The sequence below is a fragment of the Bombina bombina genome, chromosome 4 (assembly GCF_027579735.1).
Source record: "Bombina bombina isolate aBomBom1 chromosome 4, aBomBom1.pri, whole genome shotgun sequence".
Taxonomy (NCBI): Eukaryota; Metazoa; Chordata; class Amphibia; order Anura; family Bombinatoridae; genus Bombina; species Bombina bombina.
The window spans coordinates 1,230,589,039-1,230,601,722 of NC_069502.1; the positions used below are offsets into that span (position 1 = coordinate 1,230,589,039).

General features: G+C 46.7%; 1 protein-coding gene across 1 annotated transcript in view; it reads left to right on the forward strand.

Moving 5' to 3' along the window:
* CUL9 (cullin 9) overlaps window positions 1-10,299 on the forward strand; it is a gene marked incomplete in the record, with an annotated part of 1,346,550 nt that extends 1,336,251 nt beyond the window's left edge. Inside the window, 3 exon segments of the mRNA XM_053712774.1 lie at window positions 4,383-4,516; window positions 4,596-4,684; window positions 9,785-10,299. Of these exon segments, the coding sequence (XP_053568749.1) occupies window positions 4,383-4,516; window positions 4,596-4,684; window positions 9,785-9,989 (428 nt within the window).
* Between the last annotated feature and the right edge of the window lie 2,385 nt (window positions 10,300-12,684).

Genomic DNA, 12,684 nt, shown 5'->3' on the forward strand with positions numbered 1-12,684 from the left:
AAATTCCTTTCTCCTGTAGTGTAGTCAGTCCACGGCCCGCCCTGTTTTTACGGCAGGTCTAAATTTTAAATTAAACTCCAGTCACCACTGCACCCTATAGTTTCTCCTTTCTCGTTTGGTTTCGGTCGAATGACTGGGTATGACGTAGAGGGGAGGAGCTATATAGCAGCTCTGCTTGGGTGATCCTCTTGCACTTCCTGTTAGGGAGGAGATATAATCCCATAAGTAATGGATGACCCGTGGACTGACTACACTACAGGAGAAAGGAATTTATCAGGTAAGCATAAATTATGTTTTTCGTTCCTTTCGAAACTTTTCAGGTAAGTTTTCCCCCTCCTCTTCCAAGCAGGATCATTCTAAGTCCTCCTGGAAGTCCAATTAGTCTTGGAACAAGGGGAAGCAATCTAAGAAGCCTGTCTGGGAGCAAAGCCTGTCCGGGAGCAGATCTTCTAGGGGGCAGACTTTCCTTTTTCGCTTTAGCCTGGGTTTGGGATGTTCCGGATCCCTGGGCAATGGACATCGTTTCCCAGGGATACAAAGTAGAGTTCAAGACTTTTCCAGCCAGGGGCAGGCTCCTTCTCTCAAGATTATCTGTAGACCAGATAAAGAGAGAGGCGTTCTTACGTTGTGTCCAGGATCTTTTCAACCTGGGAGTGATAGTTCCTGTTCCAGTACAGGAGCAGGGTCTGGGATTCTATTCCAATCTGTTCGTAGTTTCCAAGAAAGAGGGAACTTTCAGACCTATTTTAGATCTCAAGAGCGTAAACAAGTTCCTCAGAGTTCCGTCTTTCAAGAGGGACACTATTCGTTCCATTCTTCCTTTAGTTCAGAAGGGTCAGTTTATGACCTCAGTTGATTTAAAGGATGCGTATCTGCATATTCCCATCCACAGGGACCATCACAAGTTTCTGTGGTTTGTGTTCCTAGACAGACACTTTCAGTTTGTTGCTCTTCCATTCGGTCTTGCAACAGCTCCCAGGGTTTTCTCAAAGGTCCTGGGAGCATTGCTGGCAGTGCTCCGATTGCGGAGGGTTGCTGTGTCGCCGCATCTGGGCGAAATTCTGGTTCAGGCGCCATATTTGCAACAAGCAAACTCCCACACTGAGTTGTTGTTGTCTTTTCTGCACTCCCACGGATGTAAGGTGAATTTAGGAAAAGGTTCCTTGATTCCAGCTACAAGGATGGTGTACTTGGGAACCATAACAGATTCTCTAGTAATGAAGATTTTTCTGACAGAAGCCAGAAGAACAAAGATCTTCAACTCTTGTCTTGCCCTTCAGTCCTCTCCTCGGCCATCAATGGCTCAGTGTATGGAGGATATTGGTCTGATGGTGTCAGCTATGGACATTATTCCATTTGCTCGGTTCCATCTCAGGCCTCTGCAGTTTTGCATGCTCAGACAATGGAATGGGGATTATACAGGACTGTCTCCGCGAATTGCTCTGGATCAGGCGACAAGAGATTCTCTTCCGTGGTGGTTGTCTCAGGATTTTCTCTCCTAGGGAACCTGCTTCCGCAGACCTACTTAGGTGATCATGACCACGGATGCCAGTTTGCTAGGATGGAGAGCTGTCTGGGGCTCTTTAAAGGCTCAGGGTCTATGGACTCGGAAGGAGTCGGTTCTTCCCATAAATATCCTAGAGCTGAGGGCAAGCTTCAATGCTCTTCTGGCCTGGCCTCAGTTAGCTTCAGCCCAGTTTATCAGGTTTTGGACAACATAACGTCAGTGGCTTACATCAATCATCAGGGAGGAACTCGGAGTTCCTTGGCCATGACAGAGGTAGCCAAGATTATTCAGTGGGCAGAGACCCACAACTGCTGTTTGTCTGCAATCCTCATTCCAGGGGTGGACAATTGGGCAGCAGATTTTCTGAGCAGACAGACTTTTCATCCGGGGGAGTGGGAATTTTATCCGGAGGTGTTTTACAGCTTGATTCTCAGATGGGGACAGCCGGAGTTGGATCTCATAGCATCTCGTCAGAATGCCAATCTCCTGAGGTATGGGTCCAGGTCAAGGGTTCCTCAGGCTGTACTGTTAGATACTCTGGAGGTTCCATGGGATTTCAGTCTAGTGTATGTTTTTCCTCTGTTCGCTCTCCTACCACGGGTCATTGTCCGAATCAGACAGGAGAGGATGTCTGTGATTCTCATTGCACCGGCGTGGTCCTGCATGATCTGGTATGCAGATCTGGTGGAGTTGTCATCTCTTCCACCTTGGAGACTTCCTTTGAGGAAGGACCTTCTACTTCAGGGGCCCTTCCTTCATCCAAATCTTGTTTCTCTGAAGCTGACTGCTTGGAGATTGAACTCTTGATATTATCTAAGCGTGGGTTTTCTGAGTCGGTCATTGAGAACATGATTCAGGCTCATAAGCCTGTGACTAGAAGGATTTATTATAAGATATGGCATAAATATCTGTATTGGTGTGAAACCAGGGGTTTCTATTGGAGTAGAGTTAGGATTCCTAGGATTTTTTTCTCCAGGAGGATCTGGAGAAGGGGGTTATCTGCTTGGTCTATTTTGTTACACAAGCGTCTGGCGGACGTGCCAGATGTTCAGTCTTTTTGTCACCTTGGTTAGAATCCGGCCTATATTTAAAGGGCCACTGTAAGTAAATATTTTCTATGCCTGTTACTAACTAACTACCCCAAATACGCTTTTTGTCAATAGCATTTCATTAACATATCTCTACCGTATATCAGAAATCTTGTCTGCAAATTTAATTGTTTTCCAAACCCACTCTGTGGGTATCCTTTGCTCTGTAACAATCCGTTTACAATACCTAGGTTTCAAAATGGCGCTTTAAATACAAAGTTATTGGTTTAAGTATTTTGAACATGCAGTGCTGAAAATAGTGGGCAGGATAAGGTGACATCATCGACGAATAAAAGATATAACTTTTAGAACGTTATGAAACTTCATTTTGGAGAAAATATAGGTCAGTAGGTTTTAATTAATGTTTATTAACTTTAATATGTTAGTTGTTTAGCTTAAAAATTATAACAGAAAGTAATCCTTTAAGTTGGTTACTCCACCATGGAGTCTTAGCCTTGTTCTTAGAGTTCTTAAACAGGCTCCGTTTGAGCCTATGCATTCTTTGGATATTAAGTTGTTATTCTGGAAGGTTTTGTTTTTGGTTGCAATTTCTTCGGCTCAAAGAGTTTCTGAGCTTTCAGCGTTGCAGTATGATTCTCCTTACCTTATTTTTTATAAGGTGGTTTTGCGTACTGCCTTAGGTTTCCTTTCCAAAGTGGTTTTCGGATAGGAACATTAATCAAGAGGTCGTTGTTCCTTCTTTGTGTCCTAACCCTTCTTCTCATAAGGGGTTGTGCATTGCACAACCTGGATGTGGTTTGTGCATTGAAATATTGTTTGCAGGCGACTAAGGATTTTCGCCAGTCTTCTTCTTGGGCCTTCAAAAATGAAACTTCTGTGGAACAGATTTGCAAGGTTGCCACTTGGTCATCTTTGCACACTTTTTCGAAATTTTGCAAGTTCGATACTTTTGCTTCGGTTGAGGCTTCTTTTGGGAGAAAGCTTCTTCAAGCAGTGGTGCCTTCCGTTTAGGTTACTTGTCTTGTCCCTCCCTTATCATCCGTGTCCTCTGGCTTGGGTATTGGTTCCCAACAGTAATTATGATGATCCGTAGATTCACCATGTCATTAGAAAGAAAAGACAATTTATACCTGATTTATTTATTTATTGACACAGTGAGTCCACGGCCCGCCCTATATTTTTCAGACAGTTTATTTTTCCATAAACCTCAGGCAACTCTGCACCTTATGTTACTTCCTTTCCCTTTGGTCAAATGACTGGGGTTTGTGGCTAGGGAAGTGATATATATCAGTTTTGCTGTGGTGCTCTTTGCCTCCTCCTGCTGGTCAGGAGTGATATTACCAACAGTAATTATGATGATCCGTGGACTCACCGTGTCAAGAAAGAAATACATTTATCAGGTAACCATAAATTTTCTTTTTTTTCTATTGTGATTCAGATAGAGCAGCATTTTTAAACAACTTTCTAAGTTACTCCTATTATCTATTTTTCTTTGTTCTCTTGCTATCTTTATTTGAAAATGCAGGAATCTAAGCTTTTGAAGCCCGCCCATTTTTTATTCAGAACCTGGGTTGCACTTGCTGATTGGTGGCTAAACAGCAAGCACTATCCAGTGTTCTGAACCAAAAATGGGCCGGCTCCTTATCTTAGATTCCTGAGTTTTCAAATAAAGATAGCAAGAGAAAAAAAGAAAAAGATAGCAAGAGAGAAAAATTGATAATATGAGTAAATTAGAAAGTTGCATAAAAAAAAATGTGGGTTTACTATCCCTTTAACCTCAACTTTGAGTGTGTAGTGTCATATCAGGATTCTGTGTGTTTTTCTAGAGGACAGCCTCCTACAGAGTGCAGATCTCGCATCATGTGTAAAGCTGCTGGGTGCTGACAAATATAATCAAGGCCTTGAGTTGGTCAGGAGAGTGCAGGAGCGACTGCACGGCATCCTACAGCACTCCACCCAGGTGAGACCCTAACGCAGCATATCTTTCTTTTCCCGATGACATGCGTGGAAGCATATGCTAACAGTCTTGTTTGCTGTAGGATTTCCGTGTGGGATATCTTTCACAACCAGACCAGAAGGATTTGAAGCTTTCTAATGTTCCTGCAGAAATGATGACCACAACCACAGAGTATGTCATGTCCAGCACACTTTTTTCTATCTCTACACTATCACCTCATTTCACTTATCACCTAGTTGTGCAACAGCTCTCCTCACCCTATCACCTTTTTGCTTAACGGCTCTCCTCACCCCATCACATTGATGCTAGATGGTCCTCACCCAGTCACCTTGATGCACAACGGCTCTCCTCACCCCATCACCTTGTTGCTTGATGGTCCTCACCCAGTCACCTTGATGCACAACGGCTCTCCTCACCCCATCACCTTGTTGCTAGATGGTCCTCACCCCATCACCTTGTTGCTAGATGGTCCTCACCCCATCACTTTGTTGCTAGATGGTCCTCACCCAGTCACCTTGTTGCTAGATGGTCCTCACCCAGTCACCTTGATGCACAACGGCTCTCCTCACCCCATCACCTTGTTGCTAGATGGTCCTCACCCCATCACCTTGTTGCTAGATGGTCCTCACCCAGTCACCTTGATGCACAACGGCTCTCCTTACCCCATCAACTTGTTGCTTGATGGTCCTCACCCAGTCACCTTGATGCACAACGGCTCTCCTCACCCCATCACCTTGTTGCTTGATAGTCCTCACCCAGTCACCTTGATGCACAACGGCTCTCCTCACCCCATCAACTTGTTGCTTGATAGTCCTCACCCTGTGACCTTGTTGTGCACCGGCTCTCCTTACCCTGTCACCTTTTTACATTATGGCTCTCCTCACCCTGTCACCTTGTTGCACAAGGCTCTCCTTACCCTGTCACCTTGTTGCTCGATAACTCTCACCCTGTGACCTTGTTTTGCAACGGCTCTCCTCACCCTGTAACCTTGTTACATTACGGCTCTCCTCACCCTGTAACCTTGTTACATTACAGCTCTCCTCACCCTGTCACCTTGTTGTTCGATAACTCTCACCCTGTGACCTTGTGCAACGGCTCTCCTCACCCTGTAACCTTGTTACACAAAGCTCTCCTCACCCTGTAACCTTGTTACATTACGGCTCTCCTTACCCGTCACCTTGTTGCTCAATGGCTTTCCCCAGCCTGTAACCTTGTTACATTACGGCTCTCCTCACCCTGTCACCTTGTGGCACAAGGCTCTCCTCACCCCGTCACCTTGTTGCTAGATAGCCCTCACCCTGTGACCTTGCTGTACAACAGCTCTCTTCACCCCATCAACTTGTTGCTTGATGGTCCTCACCCAGTCACCTTGATGCACAACGGCTCTCCTCACCCCATCAACTTGTTGCTTGATGGTCCTCAACCAGTCACCTTGATGCACAACGGCTCTCCTCACCCCATCAACTTGTTGCTTGATGGTCCTCACCCCATCACCTTGTTGCTAGATGGTCCTCACCCCATCACCTTGTTGCTAGATGGTCCTCACCCAGTCACCTTGTTGCTAGATGGTCCTCACCCAGTCACCTTGATGCACAAATGATGACCACAACCACAGAGTATGTCATGTCCAGCACACTTTTTTCTATCTCTACCCTATCACCTCATTTCACTTATCACCTAGTTGTGCAACAGCTCTCCTCACCCTATCACCTTTTTGCTTAACGGCTCTCCTCACCCCATCACCTTGTTGCTAGATGGTCCTCACCCCATCACCTTGTTGCTAGATGGTCCTCACCCCATCACCTTGTTGCTAGATGGTCCTCACCCAGTCACCTTGTTGCTAGATGGTCGTCACCCAGTCACCTTGATGCACAACAGCTCTCCTCACCCCATCACCTTGTTGCTAGATGGTCCTCACCCCATCAACTTGTTGCTTGATGGTCCTCACCCAGTCACCTTGATGCACAGCGGCTCTCCTCACCCCATCACCTTGTTGCTAGATAGTCCTCACCCAGTCACCTTGATGCACAACGGCTCTCCTCACCCCATCAACTTGTTGCTTGATAGTCCTCACCCTGTGACCTTGTTGTGCACCGGCTCTCCTTACCCTGTCACCTTGTTACATTATGGCTCTCCTCACCCTATAACCTTGTTACATTACGGCTCTCCTCACCCTGTCACCTTGTTGCACAAGGCTCTCCTTACCCTGTCACCTTGTTGCTCGATAACTCTCACCCTGTGACCTTGTTTTGCAACGGCTCTCCTCACCCTGTAACCTTGTTACATTACGGCTCTCCTCACCCTGTCACCTTGTTGCTCGATAACTCTCACCCTGTGACCTTGTTGTGCAACGGCTCTCCTCACCCTGTAACCTTGTTACACAAAGCTCTCCTCACCCTGTAACCTTGTTACATTACGGCTCTCCTTACCCGTCACCTTGTTGCTCAATGGCTTTCCCCAGCCTGTAACCTTGTTACATTACGGCTCTCCTCACCCTGTCGCACAAGGCTCTCCTCACCCCGTCACCTTGTTGCTAGATAGCCCTCACCCTGTGACCTTGCTGTACAACGGCTCTCCTCACCCCATCAACTTGTTGCTTGATGGTCCTCACCCAGTCACCTTGATGCACAACAGCTCTCCTCACCCCATCAACTTGTTGCTTGATGGTCCTCACCCAGTCACCTTGATACACAACGGCTCTCCTCACCCCATCACCTTGTTGCTTGATGGTCCTCACCCAGTCACCTTGATGCACAACGGCTCTCCTCACCCCATCACCTTGTTGCTAGATAGTCCCTCACCCAGTCACATTGATGCACAACGGCTCTCCTCACCCCATCAACTTGTTGCTTGGTGGTCCTCACCCAGTCACCTTGATGCACAACGGCTCTCCTCACCTCATCAACTTGTTGCTTGATAGTCCTCACCCTGTGACCTTGTTGTGCACCGGCTCTCCTTACCCTGTCACCTTGTTACATTATGGCTCTCCTCACCCTGTAACCTTGTTACATTACAGCTCTCCTTACCCGTCACCTTGTTGCTCAATGGCTTTCCCCAGCCTGTAACCTTGTTACATTACGGCTCTCCTCACCCTGTCACCTTGTGGCACAAGGCTCTCCTCACCCCGTCTTCTTGTTGCTAGATAGCCCTCACCCTGTGACCTTGCTGTGCAACGGCTCTCCTCACCCAGTCACCTTGTTGCACAACGGCTCTCCTCACCCAGTCACCTTGTTGCACAACGGCTCTCCTCACCCAGTTACCTTGTTGCACAACGGCTCTCCTCACCCTGCTACCTTGTTGCACAACGGCTCTCCTCACCCCGTCACCTTGTTGCTAGATAGCCCTCACCCTGTGACCTTGCTGTGCAATGGCTCTCCTCGCCCTGTAACCTTGTTACATTATGGCTCTTTTCACCCTGTCACCTTGTTGCATAACGGCTCTCCTCACCCTGTCACCTTGCTGCACAATGGCTCTCCTCACCCCGTGACCTTGTTGCATGACGGCTCACCAAACCAAATTACCTCATTGTGCAACAGCTCTCCTCACCCTGTCACCTTTTTGCTCAACAGCTCTTCTCACCCCTTGACCTTGTTGAACAACTGCTTTCCCCACGACCTTTTTGCTCGATGTCCCTCACTCCATCACCTTCTGGCACTTTGTTACACAACGCCTCTCCCCACCCTGTGACCTTGTTGCTCAGTGGCCCTCACCCGTCTCCTTGTGGCACTTTGTTTAACTACAGCTTTCCCCTGCCCATGACCTTGTTGCACAATAGCTCTGCCCACCCCATGACCCTGTTGTGCGATGGCTCTCCATACTTCATGTCTTTGTTGCACAACATCTTTCCTACCCTATGACTTTGTTGAACATTGGTTATCCCCTCCCCGTGACCCTGTTGTGTGACGGCTCCCCCCACCACGTGACTTTGTTGCACGACAGCTCTCCGCACCCTGTGACCTTGTTGCAGGACAGCTCTCCGCACCCTGTGACCTTGTTGCACGACAGCTCTCCCCACCTTGTGACCTTGTTGCACGACAGCTCTCCCCACCTTGTGACCTTGTTGCACAACAGCTCTCCCCACCCTGTGACCTTATTGCATGACAGCTCTCCCCACCCTGTGACCTTGTTGTACGACAGCTTTCCCCACCCTGTGACCTTGTTGTACGACAGCTCTCCCTTCCCCCAGGGTCCTGTTGTGCAACGGTTCTCCCCAGCCTGTGACCTTGTTGCAGGACAGCTCTCCGCACCCTGTGACCTTGTTGCAGGACAGCTCTCCGCACCCTGTGACCTTGTTGCAGGACAGCTCTCCGCACCCTGTGACCTTGTTGCACGACATCTCTCCTCAACCTGGGTCCTTGTTGCACGACAGCTCTCCTCAACCTGGGACCTTGTTGCACGACAGCTCTCCCCACCCTGTGAGCTTGTTGGATGACGGCTCTTCTCACCCTGCGACCTTGTTACACGACTGCTCTCCCCACCCTGTGACCCTGTTGCACTACAGCTCTTCCCCACCCAGTGACCTTGTTGCACTACGGCTCTCCCCACCCCGTGACCTTGTTGCACAACAGCTCTCCTCACCCCGTGACCTTGTTGCACGACAGCTCTCCCCACCCTGTGTCCTTGTTACATAACTGTTCTCCCCTCCCTAAGATCCTGTTGCACAACAGCACTCCCGACCCCGTGACTTTGTTGCACGACAGCTCTCCCTAGCCTGGGACCTTGTAGCATGATGGCCCTCCGCACCCTTGACCCTGTTGCGCTATGGCTCTCCTCACCCCATGACTTTGTTGCACGACAGCTCTCCACACCTCGTGTACTTGTTGCATGACGGCTCTCCCTAGCCTGTGACCTTGTTGCACGACAGCTCTCCTCACCCTGTGTCCTTGTTACATAACTGTTCTCCCCTCCCTAAGATCCTGTTGCACAACAGCACTCCCGACCCCGTGACTTTGTTGCACGACAGCTCTCCCTAGCCTGGGACCTTGTAGCATGATGGCTCTCCGCACCATTGACCCTGTTGCGCCATGGCTCTCCCCACCCCATGACTTTGTTGCACGACAGCTCTCCCCTATCACCATGTTGCATGACGGGATTCCTCACCCTGTGACTATTACACACTTAACTGTCATTTTTCATCTTCCTGCTGTCTTGTTTTCACTCTAACACATGCTTATGCTACTACACTACAATTAAGTGACTTCTGAATAATAGGTTTTTCTTGCCGTTAGAAATGAACCATTTTGTCATTCTTTTTCTTCCCTTTCCTATTAGCACTGCAGATGGTACCTCAGACTCTGGTGACACAGCCGGGGAGCAGGATGACGATGATGATGAGGAGTATGTGCCAGAGTGGCATGAAGACTATGATGAAGATTTGGACGAGGAAGACTTCTCATATGATGAAGATGATGGGTCAGAGAATTTGGAACCTGATTCGTTCATATTTGAAGATGATGATGGGGAGACATTTGAGTAACCCCTACAGATGGGCTCCTTATTCCCTATTCTGAATTAAAGGCTCTCCCTACCCACCCATCTGAGGCTTATTCTAATATTTTTGCTTCCACCCAACTCCCAAAGATTGAGCTTTTCATGTCTTATGATGTCTCCATACCCCCCGCAGTGCCTCACCCACCCAGAGACTGTTCAGTTAAGAGCCTCTGCACAGTTTGAGTTAATAAATATCAGTAATTCATTATCTGAAAATTGCATATCCAGTTCTGCTGATGTCGCTGGATAATATATACATTTATATTTATAATTACAGTTATTTTTATTACAATCAATCCTGCTTGTTTTCCTATTTCATTTGACTTTGAATGTTATGTTGGGGCATCCAATGCTTTGCTAGAAGCAGTAAAGGATTAGGTGAGACACCTTGTCGTTCATCATTGTACTGACTTAGCTATCTGCAAGTTTGTATTTACAGGGGTTATATGGTTATTTGAATTAGTACTTTTTAGTATCACATGACCCTCTAGACATCATGCAGCCGATATGAATGTGAAGATTAACCCATTAGACACTAGGTTTAGAGTAATAAAATGAAGGGTACTGAAGTGTTTAAAGCAAAAATAAATTAAACACCTGAGATCACTCGTGTAAGAGAACTTATAAAGATGTCCGAATGGCTCCTTATGTAGCACATAGAGTTAAGCAGACACAATTTTTTATGATTCAGATAGAACTGATAGATACTCTTCCCTGCCACTAGGAGGAAGCAAAGATTCCAAAACCCTAAGAACTCTATAAAAACCTCCCTGGTAAATCAGTATGTTCTTTGCCTCCGCTAGAGGAAGGTAAAGTATGAAGATGTGCCTGTTATTCTTCAGTGAGAGGGGTTCTCAGACTGGGTTGAGACCCATTTCATCTCAGAGTGCAGTGTTTGTTGGAGGGATGTATTTGGAGCAAGGGTAGTGACATTTTTCACCTGTTGGGATTTAGTCACAAGCCTTCCACACCTGTCACAGGGACCTGTCCTTTTCCTCCTCCTGTTGGGTCATCGATATACTCCTATTCCATATCATCTGCTGTAATGTTTCAGCACTGGTTTGGCTTTCTACTGGTTTCCTCCAGTAGTGGGGTGACTATTGGTATGTACTATTCATTTCTTTCATGTAATTGGCAAGAGTCCAAAGTTTCCCAAACCTCAAAATGCCTATAAATGCACCCCTCACCACACCCACAATTCAGTTTTACAAACTTTGCCTCCTATGGAGGTGGTGAAGTAAGTTTGTGCTAAGATTTCTACGTTGATATGCGCTTCTCAGCATTGTTGAAGCCCGATTCCTCTCAGAGTACAGCGAATGTCAGAGGGACGTGAAGGGAGTATCACTTATTTGAATACGATGATTTCCCTAACGGGGGTTTATTTCATAGGTTCTCTGTTATCGGTCGTAGAGATTCATCTCCTACCTCCCTTTTCAGATCGACGATATACTCTCAATTTACCATTACCTGTACTAATAACTGTTTTAGTACTGGTTTGGCTATCTGCTATATGTGGATGGGTGTCTTTTGGCAAGTATGTTTTTTATTGCTTAAGACACTCTCAGCTATGGTTTGGCACTTTATGCGTTTATATAAAGTTCTAAATATATGTATTGTACTTACATTTGCCATGAGTCCGGTTCATGTATTTCCTTCTGCAAACTGTCAGTTTCATATTTGGGAATGTAAACATTTTTAAGAAATTTATTTCTTACCTGGGGTTTAGTCTTTTTTCAATTGACTACTTCTTGTAATTGCGGGTATTAGGCCCGCGGGTGCGTCAAATGCTAAACTTTATTGCGTCATTTGGACTTGGTCTAGCAGAATTAGCCTCTGATTTTTCGGGTGAAAGAAGGGTTTTCTACCACACGTCAAGAGAGTAAGACTAAAAGAAAGTTTTCCTTTTACTCTTTCTTGGACTCCCATATGGGCTAGTGGCTAGGATCCCTGGTTTTCACCCAGGCGGCCCGGTTTTAAACTCACGGTATGGGAAGCAAAGTTTAAATGTTTTTTGGAGTCCAATCTAAGTTTTCCTCCCAGGGGCAGATTTCTCCTTCCAGAGTATCTGCAATCCAGGTATGATGAGAAGCATTCCTTGAACTGGGTTTAGAATCTTCCTCTCTGGGTGTGATAGTTCGAGTCCCAGTTTGGGAACGGGATCTAGGTATTTACCTCAAGTAACTCAGGTTCTGACTTTCAAAGTAGTATACTTGCTTGTTTGGTTCAAGTGGGCCTATTCATAATGAACATAGACCTGTAGGATTTTTTGTTTCCCTGATTTGGGGTCTTTTCTAGTTTCTGAGTTTCATCCCTGAAAGACTTTTAGGTCTTGGAGTATTACAAGGGTGTTCTGTTGGACAATATATGGTTCAGGTGTCATCCTTCCTTTGAGCTATCTCTCCCTCGAGATCTTGTCCAATCGACTTTCCCAGGGATGGGAAATGAATCTGGAGAAGAGTTCCCTTGTCCCGTCTACAGGGTGATTTAATTGAGTCTACCCCAACAATGCTCTGTATGCACCCGATTCCGTCTAATCTCAGAAGTTAAGCAGGGCCAGACCTGGTCAGTACCTGGATGGGAGACCGCCTGGGATTTGCAATTCTCTGATGTCTTGGCCTTATTGGTCCTTGTTTTAGTTACAGTTGGGCTATATCACCTCAATGGTTTATATCAACCTCCAG